The 17,948-nt window shown below is 45.0% G+C and overlaps 2 protein-coding genes across 3 annotated transcripts in view; both read right to left on the bottom strand.

The window, feature by feature from the left end:
- LOC144529762 (uncharacterized) overlaps positions 1 to 4,215 on the bottom strand; it is a 5,159-nt gene extending 944 nt beyond the window's left edge. The window contains exons 1-3 of one of the 2 annotated variants that reach the window (XM_078269040.1): positions 4,026 to 4,215; positions 516 to 1,069; positions 70 to 367 (exon numbers count right to left, since the gene is read on the bottom strand). In XM_078269040.1, coding sequence (XP_078125166.1) covers positions 70 to 367; positions 516 to 854 — 637 coding nt within the window. In that variant the 5' untranslated portion in view covers positions 855 to 1,069; positions 4,026 to 4,215. Of the gene's footprint in view, positions 1 to 69; positions 368 to 515; positions 1,070 to 3,132; positions 3,422 to 4,025 lie in introns of those variants that run through there. The other variant, XM_078269041.1, reaches the window with a different exon arrangement.
- Positions 4,216 to 4,990: 775 nt separating this feature from the next.
- LOC144529763 (uncharacterized) lies at positions 4,991 to 17,082 on the bottom strand. Its single transcript, XM_078269042.1, has 3 exons — positions 16,890 to 17,082; positions 16,229 to 16,461; positions 4,991 to 14,782 (listed from the first exon to the last, which is right to left on the bottom strand). The coding sequence occupies exons 1-3, from the start codon at positions 16,978 to 16,980 to the stop codon at positions 14,531 to 14,533; spliced, it is 576 nt and encodes a 191-aa protein (XP_078125168.1). The 5' UTR covers positions 16,981 to 17,082; the 3' UTR covers positions 4,991 to 14,530.
- Positions 17,083 to 17,948: the final 866 nt, after the last annotated feature.

Raw genomic sequence — 17,948 nt, 5'->3', positions numbered from 1 at the left:
TAATTGTTGTTCTCGGATTAAATTGTTCTGGTAATCCCGATTAAAACGTAACTATTTGCACGGCCGTACCTTCGCTCCCTCCCTCTGCCGGCGTCTTGCCGTCCACGGCCGGCTGCAGTTCGTACAGCGCCGCGGCTCCAAACTCCGGCTCCAGTTTGGCGCCGCCGGGGTCCATCAGCAGGGCGTCGGGCCGCAGCTTGTTGAGCTCGGTGCGCAGCTCGGCCATGTGGATCGACTCCAGGCCGTTGGGCGCCGATATGGCGTTGGAGTCGGAGTACTCGCACTTGAGCGCGCTCAGCTCGGTGGCGTAGTAACACTGCAGGTCCACGTGGTGGTCCGACTTGATGTACTCCAGGGTGTCCGTCACCTGAAACCCAGACAGCCGCAGTCACACACAGAACACACAAACAAGTAGAGAACACACACACAGAGACAGTCTCTCTCACACACACACACACACACACACTTTAAAGTATCATTTTAGCACAGGTAGTGTGAACGGGGTTTGTAGTTACCTGGGAGATGTAGTCAAACACGGAGCTGGGCTCGTACTGCGACTTGTAGTCCAGCTCGGCGGTGTCGCCGTGGTGGAAGTGGCCCAGGTGGGGGTCGCCGTGGTGGCCATGACGCTCCGACTTTATGTAGTCGAGGCCGCTGATCTCCATCTTGATCATGTCGCGGCCCAGCTCGGCGGTGGCCAGCGGCTGGATCTCCGACAGGTCCACCGTGCCGATGGGCTCCAGCTCGCCGTCCTCCGGCTCGCTCTTCACGCATGCCAGCATCGCCAGCGGCTCCGCCAGCTCCGGCGGCGAGCCGCACTCCAGCCTCAGGCACTCCGCCTCCAAGTCTGTCATGCTCAAAACGGGGGCGGAGCTACGCCTCCTCGCCTCGCGTTGCTTCAACTCGCCGGCGTTTGGAAAGTCCTTCCCGTCTTCCCCGAGTGTCTGGAGAATCCGGCGGCCCTAAGGGGGTGGGGGGGGGGGGGCAGGGCTTGGCGGTTGGGGGTGGGGGCGTGTCCCTGAGTGCGTCTCCTCTGTGATTTCACCAACCACACCTGACTGGGACCAGCCTGCAGAGAGACCGCGAAAGAGTTTAAACATTTCACATTTCTTTCTACGGGAAATGAAGCTGCCTTCAAGTGCAGCTTGGAAACGTCAAGATCTATAAACTGTGACATGTAAAGTCTGCTTGTGCTACATTGGGGGAGGGTTTAAAGAACACAACAGCAGTGTTGTTCCCTCGGTTTGTGGAAGACTAGGGTGTGTGGATTTGGTCAGGTGTCCTTCCTCAAGAAAATGTTACGTTTTTCAATTAAAAATAAAATGCAATTTCTCCAGTTTTGCGTCTCTTTTTCACACATCATTTTGGACCGTTAACACTCAAAAAAAAAAAAGCTTAAATAATACAAATACACGCAGCGTAGTCTTTTCACAAAGCGACGGAGAACACCGGTACTACGAGCAGCTGTTGCCAGATAAAAGATTACTTTTCCAAGCCAAAGACAAAGAAAACCGCCCAAATGTGTGGCCGGTAAAACAGACGCTCCGCGCTCTGGAAACATTCCTGCAGACGGCCGATCCAAACGGACACTTTCACTTCATCCCCCGGCTTGATTGGCGAGCAACGTTACAATGTTCCCCGCCAGAGGTCATCTTTACCTGCATTCAGAGGGTGTCAATTTAAAGCCCTGGTCCCTCATGACACAAAGTTTGTCTGTCTGTCTGTCTCCAGATTTAAAGCCCTGGTCCCTCACAAAGTTTAGGACTTGACTGTGAAAAAGTGGGAGTGAAGAACACTGATTTTGTTCCCCCGTCTGCTAAACATAAATATGATTTACACGCTGAAACAGATGCTCAGCTGCACGGGAATAACCCGTTTTGCTTCTGGTAGACCTGTGCTCTGAAACAGAAATGCAAACTATGTTTCCCTGATGCTGCGTGTAGACGTGGTGCATTCGATCAGCTGGAATGGTCAGACTTAGCATCCTGTCACAGAAGTTACACGTGACATTTAGCAAACAGTGGCCTCAAAAATCTAAAATTATATATAAATATATATAACTACAAAGCCAAAAGGTTTACAGCAGCAGAGGGAGGAGGCAGTTGTTTATTTAACACGTTTTGTTTTCTGTTCCGTTTTCACCGCAGCAGCACAAATATACTACCACCACTGGGGGAATGTAACTATGTACTTTTACTTAAAAGGTGCTATAAAAAAGTTTTCAACCTGGACCCTATTTTCCCATGTGTTTGTGTCTAAGTGACTGATGGAAACAACAATTGTTTGAAACTGGCCCAGTATTAAGATTGAGCAGCCCCAAAAATCACCATGATTGAAGACCACCAGACTCCATGTAAATCTTCTGCACTTTTAGCGTGTATAGGGCCAGCATATCTCCACATGTAAATGGGTGAATTAAGGATTTATTTCAACCAAACCAGAGTGGTGATTGTTGGAACAGTGGAAAGATGAACCAAGACGGCTTTTGGTAGTTTGATTTAGTTTCTGTCCACTTTGAATGAAGTGTGTTTTTACAGTGATAAAAGTCCTGATTATTTACATGGAGTCTGGTGGGTTTGGTGATGGTGATTTTGGGGTTTCATGTTAAACAAAGGATCTTACTCTTTAACTAAAAGGTCTCTCTCTGTAGGGATCCATCCCATAATGTTGTCAGACACTTAGAATAATAATCTGAGTCTGTCAGCGGCAACAACAGAACTTTTAGTGACTCTAACTGCTGCTGAACATCCGTCCTGTAGGGTTACATTACAACTTGGTTCTTGTTTAATACTGGACCAGTTTCACAGATTGTTGTTCCCATCAGACACACAAACATGACATGTACTTCAGACAGGGTTTCAATGCAGGACTTTACATTGCAGTGGCGTATTTCCACCGTGTAAACAAAAAGTACTTTTTCTGCAGCAAATGCTCTGAATACTTCTTCCTGCAGCGGCCGCCCCGCACACACTCACTGTAAAGTTCAGCCTGTTAACCCTCAAAACTACAATCTGCACTTTCCTAAAAAAGAAAAACTACAAAAACTACAAAAGAACAAGAGAAAACGTTACGTTGTCTCTGTACCGGCTGCAGGCTCCGGTGTTGCTCCCCCAGGAGTGTAAAAGTAATTACCTGTCTCTTCAAACACTCAGGTAGCCTTTTCAACTCGCCACGCAGCCTCCGCACCAAACCGACTGAAAGAATCTGGCGGTGATTCCCCCCCAAAATAACGCCGCGTCATCCGCTTTTATTAGCGGGGAGTCCTCCGTGTCGGCTGTTCTTCCTCTCAGTGTGAAAACTCCGCATGACAGGGGAGGAACATGTATTTAAACGCGCTTTAGTGGCATACAAAGACAGGGCAAGATGCCATGTCTAGCTAGCTAGCAGGGCTAGCCAGTGGCCATCTTGTTTATCACACTGGCAGCATGCTAAGCTAACTAGCGGGTTCGGTTGTGGCCAAAAGGGATACAGCTACGGCCGGACGTTACGCAAAATTACGCGAAATCCCGCAAAATCTAGGTTAATATAATATATGTTTAATACTTTCACACAGGGAACGCGTGTTCGTTCCTTGGGAGTGTTTTAATCCAAGCCACGATCATTTTTTACTAAGCTTAACTAGTCGTTTTGGTGCCTTAGCGTAACTGTCGTCACCGTAGCTGTATCCCATGTAGCTAGTCTGAAGCGAACTAGCGTTAGCTACTGTTAGCACGGAGGAGGAGGGGGGTAGAAAGTGAGAGTGAAGCCGGGGATGAGAGGCAGGCAGCCGGGGGAGGGGCAGCTGTGTCCTCGGGATGCCTGGTGCTACTCCTCCCCGGTGATCAGGTGGAGTTAGCGCCGCGGGACAGCGGCTGACAGCTCCGACAACAAACAAAAGAAACCAACTGTGTCAAATTTATGAAATCTGTGCGGAGGGAGAGAGACGCGCGCGCGGCTCGGCGCGGATGGATCTGTCAAAAAAACAACAGAGCGGAGCGGCAAGAAGAGGAGCAGGAAACCGAGCGGCGGCGTTAGCGGTACGTTACCTGCGGGTGGTCCGGTTCATGGCTCAGTCTCCGTCTCGGTCACTCGTAGAAACTCCGCCGGACCCGCCACGTCCACCTCGGCAGAACAACCCGCCGCCTCGCCTCCTCTCCACCCCTCTATCACTGACTAATTCCGCTCCCTCCTTCCTTCCCTCCCTCCTTCCTTCCTTTCTCGCCTTTCTCACTCACCCCTTCGCTATTCCTTCCTTCCTTCGTTCCCTCCTTCCTGCCAGCCCACTGGTCGCTCGTGCGCATACACACGTTCACGCGGGTATGAAGGTACAGTAACTATGGCAACGTTAGTGTGTGTGTGTATATATATATATATATATATTTCATTATTATCATTAGTACATATTTCAAATACAAAAGCAGGCAATTTTTATAGGCTATCACTTAACATTTTACATATAATGCTTAGCAGTATACACTTCTTCCAAAAAGATGAAAAATCGACATTTTAAGTTTTTTATCAACTTAACTCTGTCAGGGTAAACATTTTTTGAATATTTTAAAATAATGTAATATGAGATTTATATATATATATATATATATATAAAGCCGAGATGCACTCCGCTCTGCCCCCCCCCCCAATAATCATAACCTGCCGGGGTAATGAAGTCTAAGAGTTTGAATGCTGTGGGAGCAAATATTTGTTGTAAAGATGTACATATATATATATATAATATTTACATCAAGTCATTTGCATGCAGAAAAGGCACAAATTGTTGCAGAAACCCAGTGCGTCCCATACAGATGCAAAAGGAGACAGACAGATAGCCAGACTGAGAGACAAACAGACAGACAGACGCTGACCTTAGCGTCAGTATTTAACGAGTTGGGATTGAGAATTGGTTGAAGAGTCACTGGTTTAAAGATGGAAAACATTGGCAATAATTCACTGAAAACTGACATTGGTCTCAAAAAAATGGTCAAAGTTCATATCAATCCTGAATCAAAAGATCTCCAGCACTTTCATCTTTATTTAATTTCATTATTAAAACAGGAAACCATTACATTTGGTTTTATTCAGACTGATGGTGAATTACAAAAAAGGGCACATTTATTATCAAAAGTATTGCATCAAATCCAAAAACACTGAGATTAACTTTTGTCAAACGAGCAAATCACAAATCAGTTCATTGACATTATACAGGGAGTAAAGATATTTAAAACAATAAAAAAAAACACATGATCTGTCACTTTTCCCTGTGTCGTTACAGTCTGCTTAAAGTAAAAACTATTTAAATGGAAAATTACACAACTTAAAAACATCCCTTTCATCCCCTTTCCCTTGTTTACATCAAACAATAAGAGGATCCCGAATCGTTCCCTGAGGAACCCCGGCATGAAGTTCTACAAACTAATCATAAAGACTTTATTTTAAGGGTAACTTTGGGGTATTCTTTCAACCTGGACCCTATGTATTCATGTCTCTGTGTCTGATGGGAACAACAATCTGTGAAACTGGTCCAGTATTAAACAAGAACCAAGCTGTAATGTAACCCTACAGGACTAATGTCCAGCAGCAGTTAGTGTCCACTAAAAGTTCTGTTGTTGCCGCTGACAGACTCTTATTATTCTAAGTGTCTGACACCATTATGGAAAGGATCCCTACAGACATAGACCTTTTAATTAAAGAGTAAGATCCTTAGTAGTTTAACATGAAACAGCCCCGACCAAAACCCACCAGACTCCATGTAAAGAATCAGGACTTTTAGCATCGTAAAACACACCATTCAAAGTGGACAGAAACAAAATAAACTACCAAAAGCCGTCTTGGTTCGTCTTTCCACTGTTCCAACAATCACCACTTTGGTTTGGTTGAAATAAACCCTTAATTCACCCATTTTATATGTGGAAATATGCTGGCTATATACACGCTAAAAGTACTGATTATTTACATGGAGTCTGGTGGGTTTGGTCATGGTGATTTTTGGGGCTGTTCAGTCTTAATACTGGGCCAGTTTCAAACAATTGTTGTTCCCAGTGGTAGTAGTATATGTGTGCTGCTGCGGTGAAAAAAGAACTCCATGCAAAAAAACTTCAGATGTTATTTCAGAGATATATATATAGTTTTTTTTTTAGTCTGGTGGGTTTGGTGATGGTGATTTCGGGGCAGTTTCATGTTAAACTAAAAGGATCTTACTCTTTAACTAAAAGGTCTATCTCTGTAGGGATCCTTTCATAATGTTGTCCAACACTTAGAATAATAATCTGAGTCTGTCAGCAGCAACAACAGAACATTTAGTGGACGCTAACTGATGCTGAACATCTGTCCTGTTGGGTTACATTACAGCCCGACTGAGTGACTAAGTGAACAAACGTCTTTGAAATTGGTCAATTTCAAAGACACTCAGACACGGAAACATGGGAACATAGGGTCCAGGTTGAAGAGAAAAAACTAAGAAATAACCCTTTATAAACCCTTTATTTTAAAGATCCAGTTCCCTCTGGGTTCCTAGTGAAACCAGCTGATTCCCTGCTTTCTCTCTTTTCACAACCCGCAGTTTTTTACCGAAGAGGCTGAAACACCGGCTTCTCTCTCCACACGGGAACCACGCAACCACTTTTCAGAAAACCGCCAAACACATAAAATATAAATCACAGCACTCCAGTTGTGTGATATGAACACATGAATGCCACCCGAGTGCTGAAAATAATACAAAATTTGACCTTTTACAATTATCGCTGATTTATCGAGCGTCCTTTGGAAATCAAAATGCATCTGGTGGGAATATATTATCAACAGCAAGACATCCTGCAAAGATTTTAAAGTCTTAACTATGGAGTTGAACATCTCCCATTTTGTTCCATATCTGTATCACATAATTAGGGACATTTTTTTTGCCTTTTAATGGCACAAAAAAGATCTCAATTATCAGAGCAGTAGCTCACAAATTTGAGCTAAAGGATGTGTACTTAATTGGTTTTTACAAAAAGAACATCTATCGAACAATCAGTCGAAGAGCAGTTTTAGGAAATACAATCTGGTCGACAGTGTGAATGTGGTCATGTGACTTGTGTTGCTGAGTTTGTTTTCAACAACTCCTCGAGTGATTCGGACCAGAGCCAACAGCGTGGTGCAGGGGTCGGCAACCTTTACTATCAAATGAGACATATTTGGCCCCCCCCAAAAAAAAATTTAAGAAATTTGTCTGGAGCTGGGCTACAATTTCCCATAAACGGGAGTTTCAAAAACCTACTGCAGTCTTTTTCACAATAAAACATATTTGGTTATACGAGTCATTTGGCCAATCACAATCACTGATATTAGTTTTGAGGTAAGTGCTGTTATCTGCCAACAATTGTTTTCTCTAACGTTGTTGTTAACATGTTTAACGTTAACGTTATAATGGAAAGCCAGCTTGTTGGCTAGTCGGCTTGTCAGCTAACGTAAGATCAACGAATTGTGTTGTTAGCCTACAAGGTTAGTTCAACGTGAAGGATTTTGGCAAGTCCATCTTGCTATTAATTGCCTGCACTTGTCTCTGATGCTCCGAAATGGACGTTAGCGGCAACCTAAGCATCGCCGCATGTCACGCTAGTTAACACTTCACTTGGCAGCAGGTAATGCTAGCCTACCGTTAGCTAGCAGCTGGATTAAACATGGTTAAAATGCTGACAGCTAAACGGTGTAAAAGAACGTCTGTATTTCACTGGAGAGGATTCCAACAACAGTCTGTAGATGCCGTTGTCTGAAAAACACAGTTGTTGCGTTCACTTGAAACTCGCCTCACCTACATTTCTTATAGTTTTATACTTTCATCTTCTTTTAACTTTATCATCTTGTGTTTGTCATTGTTTTTTATTCGCAGATTCCCTTAGCATTTTGTTGTTGTCGTTTCTTCCTGTTAGGTGCTTTACGTCTTTCTTTAAAAAGTGCTCTACAAACAAATAAAAGTTCTGTAACGAATGACAGGACAGAAAAAACTCTCCTTTCTAAGTTCAAGTTTTGTCTGACTATCTCAAAAAACTGACTTTTTTAACTTTTCCTTGTTTTGGTATAAATGGGCTTCCATATATTAGGGGTATCCTCTTGGAATCTTAATTAAAAACCTGTTAAAACTGGTTATGTAAATCCTGAAAGACGATAGGTTTTATTTATTTATTTTTTTATCTTAAAAGGACTTATTTTGAAACCTGAGACGTTTTGTTTTTGTGTTTTTTATGAGACAGTTTAGTCAGGGTACTAAAGTATAATTTGTTATCCGTTTGAAGCTACCAAACACAAACTTTAGCATATCTCGGCTAGGGTAAAGGCTGTCAAATGGCGTCAATCGGCCACTAGGTGGGGCTGTTTTAATTTTTTTTTTAATAATCCACAAAGTCGCGATTAATGCGAAACCTATTTTTGCAAACCCCACCTAGGACGTGTGTCTGATATGCACAAAACTTTGCATGTAGACTCGCATGACCTTTATGACCAAAAATTATCAAAAGAAAGTTGATAGTTCAAGAAATGCACAAGTTATAGAGAAACAACTTCCTGTCCATGGCAGTCAAACAGGAAGTGTTGCATATCTTGGCAACAATTGTTCCAATTAACACAAAAGTTGTCACAAACGTTTCTGTTGTCAGAATCAGCTGAGACGCAAAATGAAAACAGTAAATATAAAAAAGATACACATTATTATAACGCGGTACATGTACTGAGGTAACGAGGTCTGTTTTATGAGGTATGTGAAGACGTGTGGAGACTCAAAGTGCAACCAATCAGATTAAAGACGACGCTCGGCATTTTGCAGAAAAGTGGTTGAGTCATTCAGATGTTAGCGAAGCAGACAAGAAGTTAATTTAGGCAGAGGCAAGGAATTAAACACTTAGATATGAATTATTAATCATCAGCGGCTACGTTTACATGCACATACTACTATCTGAAAAACACAAGATTACTACTATTATTAAGCTGTGTCTCATTCCGCATACTTCCGTCAGTACACTGCTAATGTGCACTGACCACTTACTGCCGTAGTGCCCACTTTCAATGGTTAGTATTGTCCCAAAAGGAACACTTATGTTAAAACGCTTACCGGAAATGACGAGCGGGACGAACGCGACGAACACAACGCATGCAAATGCGATTTTCCAGCCCGCCAACAATACGGGCTTTTCTGTATGCAAATGAGTAGCGCCGCCTCTCAAAATCTGACGAAAATCTTTTAAACTGACCTTTGTCGATAAAAAAAAAAAAAAAGATTCAGCAACTGCACGGCCTATTTCTCACTCAAAATGTTTTGAAATTCGGGAGCAGCCAGACCCACGTGACGCGCTCGTCCAATCAGCTGCCGGTCGACGTCCCCGGTCCCTCCCCTTTCCGCTTTGTAGTCAAGATGGCGCCCGTTTAGTGCGAGTAGGGTCCATCGTTCCACACTGAACTTTTTGACCGTTTTTAGTGGGTCATGCGGGTATTTTCAGTACGCTGATTTTTGCGTTCTCTACACTATATACTTAAAACTAAGTGTTTAAAGTGTGCAAGTAGGAGGTTTGAGACACAGTATCGCCACTGCTACTGGCTTAAAACTCAAAAACGCTGGAGATGTAGCCTCAATCAGGGTTTTTACTGCAGTTTGAGACAGTTTACGGTCTCTGTCCCGTTTACAGTTTACGCAACGGAAATGTAGCCTGAGACGCAGATTGTAAATGTGCTGTATACATGTCTCTAAAACCTGAATAACACCGGCATATCACACTCATCTTAATCTGGAAATGCTACATTTGGAAACAAACTTAGCATTATCTGAACAGACTATGCTGTTAACATGACCCGTATCAAACTCACAATACGGTCATATTCGGGAACATTTGTGTGCATGTAAACGTACTCCGCGTATTATCCAATTAAAGTATTTCACCCGAGGAAAACCGGGTTCACACCCCCCTAAAGTTTCATTCAGTCATTTCTTTTTTCTTTTTTTTTTTAAATGATGAACGTCCGATTTTTGTTTCCGATCGTCTTTGAACGTTCACCGTTGGCTGAGAACGGACTTATCTTCTAAACTCCGGCCGCTCGGCAGAGTTTTTGGCGTTAATATTGCTTCAATGTTTTTGTTGAAAAAAAGAATAGAAAAAACTTTCTGTTTGCACATTTTACAAAAAGCATGAAGACAGTGGAAAACAGAAGCATCGACATGTGAAAATCATCCGGATATCTATACATCGGATCCATCTTTTCCCCATTTATCCCTCCATCCATCCATCCCTCCATCTCGTCCTGTCGTACAAATGCTGCAAAAGATGAAGTCAGTGTTGAAAAAACAACTACAGACCCCCCAAAAAAAGAGGGAAATGTAGGAATGATTCAAATAAAAACCACACCGAATGTTAAGAGTCCACGTGTGTGTGTCTGTGTGTGTGCGTCTCTGTGTTTGTGTGTGTGTGTGCGCGTCTCTGTGTGAGTGTCTCTCTGTCTGTCTGTGAGTGTCTCTGTGTGAGTGTGTGTGTGTCTGTGTGAGTGTGTCGCTGTCAGTGTGTCTGTGCGTCTCTGTGTGAGTGTGTCTCTGTCTGTCTGTGTGTGTGTGTGTGTGTGTGTGTGTGTGTGTGTGTGTCTGGGCAATTTGCTCGAAAAGAAACCCAAATTTCTCAAAATATATAATATAATTTCAATAATATTGAAAACGGAGGAAAACAGGAGGGTTAAAGTAAAGAAAAAGTAAGATAATAAGAAGTTAAAGCCAGAGAGACGCGTGTGTAAATACGTGGTTGTGTTGGTATTTTCTGGAGGTATCTGTGTGTGAACATGAGGTCATGAAACAAAGAACGAGGGAAGAAGGAAGGAAGGATGCCAGTAAAGGAAGGAAAGAAAGAAGTAAGAAGAGTAGAAACCTTCTGCGGTCTCAGATCGGCGTGAAAAGTCCAAACTGTAAACAACAACAAAGAGGATGCAAACTGCCGAGCTTCACATTCAACGAGTCCCAACAATCGATGCCACTGATGGGAGTGGAACTTCCATTGCGTTTTCGTACGAGTAGTGACGCAAAAAAAGATCCCGCCGATACTCCTAAAACAAATTGTTTGAAATAAGAATAAACATTTTTTTAAAAAGAGAAAGAAGTCTTGTTTGTTTGTTTGTTGGGAGACAACAATAAAAAGGGCACTTTAAAAAAAACTAAACGGGTAGAAAAATGAAAGGTCTGGGGGCGACCTCCAGCTCACCCAGTGGGAGCGTGAGAACTTTGTGCAGCGGCCCGGGTTCGAGTCCGACCTGTGGCACTTTGCTGCGTATCGTCCCCCATCTCTCTCTCTCCCACCTTTCTATGTCACTGTCAAAAGATAAAAAGGGAAAAGCCCCAAAAAAATAATCTTAAAAAAGAAAAATGAAAAGGTCCCTTCTTCGTGTGAGCGAAGTCAGAGAGGTCCGCCAGAGAGGTCTGAAGTGTCCGAGCTTATTGCCACAAAACCAAAAAAAAAGAAAAAAAAAGAGAAAGTGGGGCGCCTGGATAGCTCACCTGGTAGAGCGTGCGCCCCACGTACAGAGGCTTAGTCCTTGTCGCAGCGGCCGCAGGTTTCAACTCCGCCCTGCGGCCCTTTGCTGCGTGCCATTCCCCCCTTCTCTCTCCCCCCTTTCACATCCTCAGCTGTCCTGTATAATAAAGGCCTAAAATGCCCCCCAAAATTATCTTTAAAAAATTAAAAAATAAAAGAGAAAGAAGAGGAAAGTTCCCCGGCAGCCGCTGGAGTTTGTTTCCTGTCCGGGAGAGGTTTTATTTTACAGGGGGAAATGAGTTTTTGTTCCCATCTGACCCCTAATGGGAGTCTTTGTTTCCACATTCAGCAGTCCACCTCGCCCAGAGGCTCCACATCTCTGCCAGTCTTTTCCCTTAAAGTCCGTTCAGCTTTTCCGACATTCGTCACTAACGTTGAAAATAACTTTAAAAGTTCAATTATTTCCACCCGATCCGATTCTTTGTTTCCCGTAAAGTTCATTCAGTTCAGAGTCGGGATTCAAAAAATAAAAATAACTTTTGTTCAATTTTAGATCGTTGAACTTCCAACTTTTTTTTTGTTTTTTCTTTTTATTGGAATCGTTTTGGAAAATTCCGTTTTGAATCCGATCATCGTTTCCTAACTCAACACGCGCACGTTTGTTTTGTTGTTGTTGTTGTTGTGTTGTTGTTGTTGTTGTTGTTGTGTTGTTCCAACTTGGCGTCTTTTTTTATTAACCCGTTCAAATCCACCTCTTTTGCTTGATTTTCGTCCAGTTCCCTTTCCCAAAATGGAAAAGCTTATAAGCAGTCCTTCCAGAAAAATGCAGAGTTTTTTTATGATTGTTACGGGCAAAAATCCTTGGTTATACGGCACGTTTTCTTAAAAATTATTTTTTTTTAATAATAATAATAATAATAATAATAATAATAATAATAATAATAATAATTTTATTATTATACAACATTTATGCAATTTTATGCGATGAAATTGCGGGAACTTGCAAAAACTGCGGTTTCATCGTGGCTTCATCGCGGGGTTTGCAGCTTTTCGATGATGTTCACGTCGCGTAATTACGTCACGTCATAACTGAAAAAAATGGCTGCTCTTGTGTGAAGTAAACAACATTTTTCAACTTTCTGCTAAGAAAACTTTTTGGGACTTTTTTTGCAACGAAAATGCGGGGATTATGAAATCATGCAAGCCCCGCATAATTTGCGCAGAAATCAGCAATTTATGCGGCAAAAGTGCGGCGTATTTGAAAAAAATGCGGCCCCCGCATAAATATGCAGACTTTGGCTGATTATGTATTGAATTATGAGATCACATAATCCCATTTTTCTGGAGGGACTGTATAACAGAAGAACTGCGAGGCCAGAATGCATCTATCATTAGAAACCTAAATTCTTCTAGTTTCTGAGAATGTGCTGGATTAGCATGTGATTCAAACACAATATACACTACAGCAGTTCAAACATGGTTCCAAATAGTTATTCTGGTCTCGTCTAAAAAAAATAATAAAATAAAACATACTTTGTGGAGAACACACCACATGCCTTCTCCACCTTGTCAACGAGACCTCTAGGAAGTTTCAGAACTCTAGTTCTAACCTAACGGGAGCTAGTTTTTTCAGTATTTGGTAGGGCTGTCAAAATAATAAAATAAAAAAATAATGCAGATTAATCCATTCCATATTGAGGTTTGACCCGGAGCCGTTCTAGCACCATTGGACTGTAAAATGAAGGAGGGAGATGAGAATGTTCTGCCTGGATCATTAACTGGAACATTTACTTGTAAAAATCTTCTTCCTGCCAACCCTGGCTACCGAAATCTGGTGCCACTGATATGTCTGCTCTTCTCTCTGATGCTCTGAAACACAAACACCGCTGCACATGATGCTAGTTAACACTATACTCAACAGCAGCTAACGTTAGCCTACCGCTAGCTAGTTAACACTATACTCGACAGCAGCTAAGGTTAGACTACCGCTAGCTAGTTAACACTATACTGGACAGCAGCTAACGTTAGTCTACCGCTAGCTAGTTAACACTATACTCGACAGCAGCTAACGTTAGCCTACTGCTAGCTAGTAGCTGGATTAAACAGGGTTAAATGCTGACAGCTAACGCTAAACGGTGTAAAGTGTGACTGTGTTTTACTGTAGAGGATTCAACACCAGGATGTAACAATCTGCAGCTGCCGTCGGAGAAACAACACAGACGGTGCGTTCATTGAAACTGGTAAACTACAGCCTCGTGGTGCATTTTAAGTTATTGTAAATGTCCTTTTCCCATCTGATGGTTCAACAGCAATTTACTACTGAAATAAGTTATTGTTATACATTATTATTAAATCATTTCATTTTGACCATATGGCCTTAGCAATAAACAAGCCGTTCTTTAATGTCACCAACTGTTGTTTAGTACCCTTTTTTTTTTCTTGTCTTACTTTCTTAAAAAGTATCGGTTCAGGCACCGTTAATTATGTATGAGATTAATTTTGATTAATTAATCACAGAGTATGTAATTAATTAATTACATTTTTTATCAATTGACAGCCCTAGGATTAGGTATTACAGGTGGCACTGGTGTGCCAAAACCTCTCCAAGTGAACATATTTTTTTTCTACGTGGCTATGTTTTTTTGACAGCCGACCAATGACAAGCGGAGTAGCCAGACCTGTCGTTTCCTTAGCAACACAGCGAGTTATATGATATGACTGGACGCTCTAAAGATGCAACTAAAGACACTCTCGAGCTGCTTTTAGGAACCGTAACGCCGCCACAAAAGCACCCCTATAGTAAAAAAAAAAAAAAAAGACGCCAAGTGTGATCATGGCCTGAGCGGATTCTTCTGGGATGATTCAATATGTTTGCACCGATTGGCGATGGGGATTTCGAGGCAGTTTCTGGCTGAAACAAAAAGGGCTTCGGGACTTTTTTCCTCTCCGGATCCCGACGCGTTTCCCGTGTTATAGTTTCTGTTCCTGCTCCGTGGACTCTGGTCTAGTTTCTGTTGGGCTTGTTTGTCGGACTCCGTTGATCCCTTTTCCTTTCCTGTCGGGGATATTTTGGACTTTCCTCAAGTCCGGTTGCCGGGGTGCTGGGTCCGGATGTGGCTGTGGAGGCGCGTCGTCGAGGAGAACCTCTTCCCGCAGTGCGAGCAGCGTAGCACCGAGGCGCCGGTGCCTCCGGGCGGGGATGGAGGAGATGATGTGTCGGCGGCGCCGGTGTTGTCGGCGCCGTGAGTCTGACGGTGAGCCTTCAGGAGAGACATCCGGCTGAACCGCCGCCCGCACTCCTCACACTCAGACCAAACCCTCCGCCTCTTCTTCTGCACACACGGGACAAAATAACACCTTACATTAAACATTCCCCCTCTCATTCCCCCTGCTCTGGCGTTCCCCCCCCTCTCATTCCCCCTGCTCTGGCGATTCCCCCTCTCATTCCCCCTGCTCTGGCGTTCCCCCCTCTCATTCCCCCTGCTCTGGCGTTCCCCCCTCTCATTCCCCCCATCTCTGGTGTTTTCCCCCTCTCATTCCCCCCATCTCTGGTGTTTTCCCCTCTCATTCCCCCATCTCTGGTGTTTCCCCCTCTCATTCCCCCCCCATCTCTGGTGTTTCCCCCTCTCATTCCCCCATCTCTGGTGTTTCCCCTCTCATTCCCCCATCTCTGGTGTTTCCATCTCTGGCGTTCCCTCTCATTCCCCCCATCTCTGGCGTTCCCCCTCTCATTCTCCCATCTCTGGCGTTCCCCCCTCTCATTCCCCCATCTCTGGCGCTTTCCCCCTCTCATTCCCCCCCATCTCTGGTGTTTCCCCCTCTCATTCCCCCTGCTCTGGCGTTTCCCCCCTCTCATTCCCCCCTGCTCTGGCGTTTCCCTCTCATTCCCCCCTGCTCTGGCGTTTCCCCCTCTCATTCCCCCTGCTCTGGCGATTCCCCCTCTCATTCCCCCTGCTCTGGCGTTCCCCCCTCTCATTCCCCCCCATCTCTGGTGTTTTCCCCCTCTCATTCCCCCCATCTCTGGTGTTTCCCCCTCTCATTCCCCCCATCTCTGGTGTTTCCCCCTCTCATTCCCCCCATCTCTGGTGTTTCCCCCATCTCTGGCGTTCCCCCCTCTCATTCCCCCATCTCTGGCGTTCCCCCCTCTCATTCTCCCATCTCTGGCGTTCCCCCCTCTCATTCCCCCATCTCTGGCGTTCCCCCCTCTCATTCCCCCATCTCTGGCGTTTCCCCCTCTCATTCTCCCCATCTCTGGTGTTTCCCCCTCTCATTCCCCCATCTCTGGCGTTTCCCCCTCTCATTCCCCCCATCTCTGGTGTTTCCCCTCTCATTCCCCCCATCTCTGGTGTTTCCCCCCTCATTCCCCCTGCTCTGGTGTTTCCCCCTCTCATTCCCCCATCTCTGGCCTTTCCCCCTCTCATTCCCTCTGCTCTGGCATTCCCCCCTCTCATTCCCCCATCTCTGGCATTCCCCCCTCTCATTCCCCCCATCTCTGGTGTTCCCCCCTCTCATTCCCCCATCTCTGGTGTTCCCCCCTCTCATTCCCCCATCTCTGGTGTTCCCCCCTCTCATTCCCCCTGCTCTGGTGTTTCCCCTTCTCATTCCCCCTGCTCTGGTGTTTCCCCCTCTCATTCCCCCTGCTCTGGTGTTTCCCCCTCTCATTCCCCCATCTCTGGCGTCTCCCCCCCTCATTCCCCCTGCTCTGGCGTTCCCCCCTCTCAATAAAACATCTCAGCTGTCCCTTTAAAAAACTGAAACACTCGTATTCCCTGCCTCACCTTCCTCCCTTTGTCCTCGTCCTCTTCTCCCTCCTCCTCTTCCTCATCCTCCCTGGTTGCCGGGGGTGATGGGCCGGGCTCCACGCTGCCTCGGCGGTCGCTGAAGCCTTCAATGGCCAGCGCGGCGATCGTCTCGTTGGCGGCGGCGTCCTCATCGTCGTCCTCCAGCAGCTGAGACGGCAGCGTGAGGAGGCGGTGGAGCATCGACGCCGAGGAGCGGCGGCCCGAAGATCCTGAAAGAACACACGCCATTTATATGAACTTATATTAGTTAGTTATACATGTGTGTGTTACTGTGTGTGTGTGTGTGTGTGTGTGTTACTGTGTGTGTGTGTGTGTGTGTGTGTGTGTGTGTATATATGTGTGTTGGTTAAACGTGTGTGTGTTAGTGTGTGTGTGTGTGTTGGTTAAACATGTGTGTGTTACTGTGTGTGTGTGTGTGTGTTGGTTAAACGTGTGTGTGTGTGTGTGTGTGTGTGGGGGGGAATGTTCCCTGTATGTGTCCAGTGGAGGGCAGTAAAGACGCACGTGTGTGTGTGTGTGTGTATCAGTTTTTGCTTTAATCAGCATGTATGTGTATGTATATATATAAAAATTATATGTATATATAAATAAACACACACACACACACACACACACACACACACAGTATATAGTTTACCTTTGGGGCTGAGCGGGGGTCCCGGCGGCGGGGGTGCGGTGCTCTTCCTCTGGCCATCTGCAGCATCGTCGTCCGGAGAAAACACCTCCATGTCCTCCAGCGGAGTCCAGCGGGGGTCCTGCTGCGGGGAGGACGGGGATGGCTCCAGGGTCAAAGCGGGGGGGGCCAGCGACGCCCCCAGACTCCACCCCCCTGCGCCTGCTCTCCCTCCCCCTCCCCCACCTCCACCACCTCCCCCTCGCTCCTTGATCTGCCAGAGGTCGCTGCACCACTTCTGACCGAAGACTTTGTCCAGGATGGGAACCCAGTCCTGGGAGACGGAGAGGACAGGGGGGCGCTCTGGGTCTGGGGGGGGGGTAGATGAAGAGGATAGTAGACAAGGAGAAGGGTAGAGAGAAAGGAGGGAAAAGTGAGAGGAGAGACTTCAAGGCCCAGTTAGAAGCATGTCTTTGCAGTCTAACGTGCTTTGAGGTTGACTATAAAGTGAAAAAAAAACCTGGTCTAAAGTCAATAACGCAGCATTTCATTGTTATTTTAACAGAGCATTAGTAAAATGCTCCTAGACTCGTGCACAGCGCGCGCACACTATGCTTGTTACACACACAGGGACGCACAGCAGCACACACACATGCAGAAGATTACAAATACAAATATTACGGTGCAAATCCTCCATCATAACAGCAATGCTCCAAGGTCCAAACACGCCTGGCTTTTAAAGGGAATGGGAGATGATCTCTGATTGGTTGATTGCATGTTACGCCCAAAACACACCTCTGATTAATGAAGACACTAAGTACAACCATGTCGAACCACGGACCCTTTTTCCCCCCGTCAAACTAGCAACAGTGGATTTGGACATGATACGTTTGAGAAACCCTGGTACAAACTGAGACTAGTTCTGCTACTGGAGCTAAACAACACTAACTAACTAACTAAACTAACTCAAACGTAGCTGTAGCCTTAAACGTACATAAACACAGACTTTTGATGACTTGGGAGTTGTAGTTTAATACAATTGCCGATTAAAATAGATCTGTTCACGGATAGGTGTTACGTTTA

This window comes from Sander vitreus, chromosome 15 (assembly GCF_031162955.1).
Source record: "Sander vitreus isolate 19-12246 chromosome 15, sanVit1, whole genome shotgun sequence".
Lineage (NCBI taxonomy): Eukaryota > Metazoa > Chordata > Actinopteri > Perciformes > Percidae > Sander > Sander vitreus.
Note: the sequence above shows the minus strand (reverse complement) of the source record. Positions and strands in the feature narration are given on the sequence as shown.

Excerpts from the sequence above, each read along its gene's own strand:
- LOC144529763 (XM_078269042.1), bottom strand. The coding sequence starts at position 16,980 with ATGGAGGTGTTTTCTCCGGACGACGATGCTGCAGATGGCCAGAGGAAG. Across the intron at positions 16,462-16,889 it reads ACCCCCGCTCAGCCCCAAAG|GATCTTCGGGCCGCCGCTCC; the intron begins GTAAACTATATA and ends GTGTTCTTTCAG. Across the intron at positions 14,783-16,228 it reads ACGAGGACAAAGGGAGGAAG|AAGAAGAGGCGGAGGGTTTG; the intron begins GTGAGGCAGGGA and ends CCGTGTGTGCAG.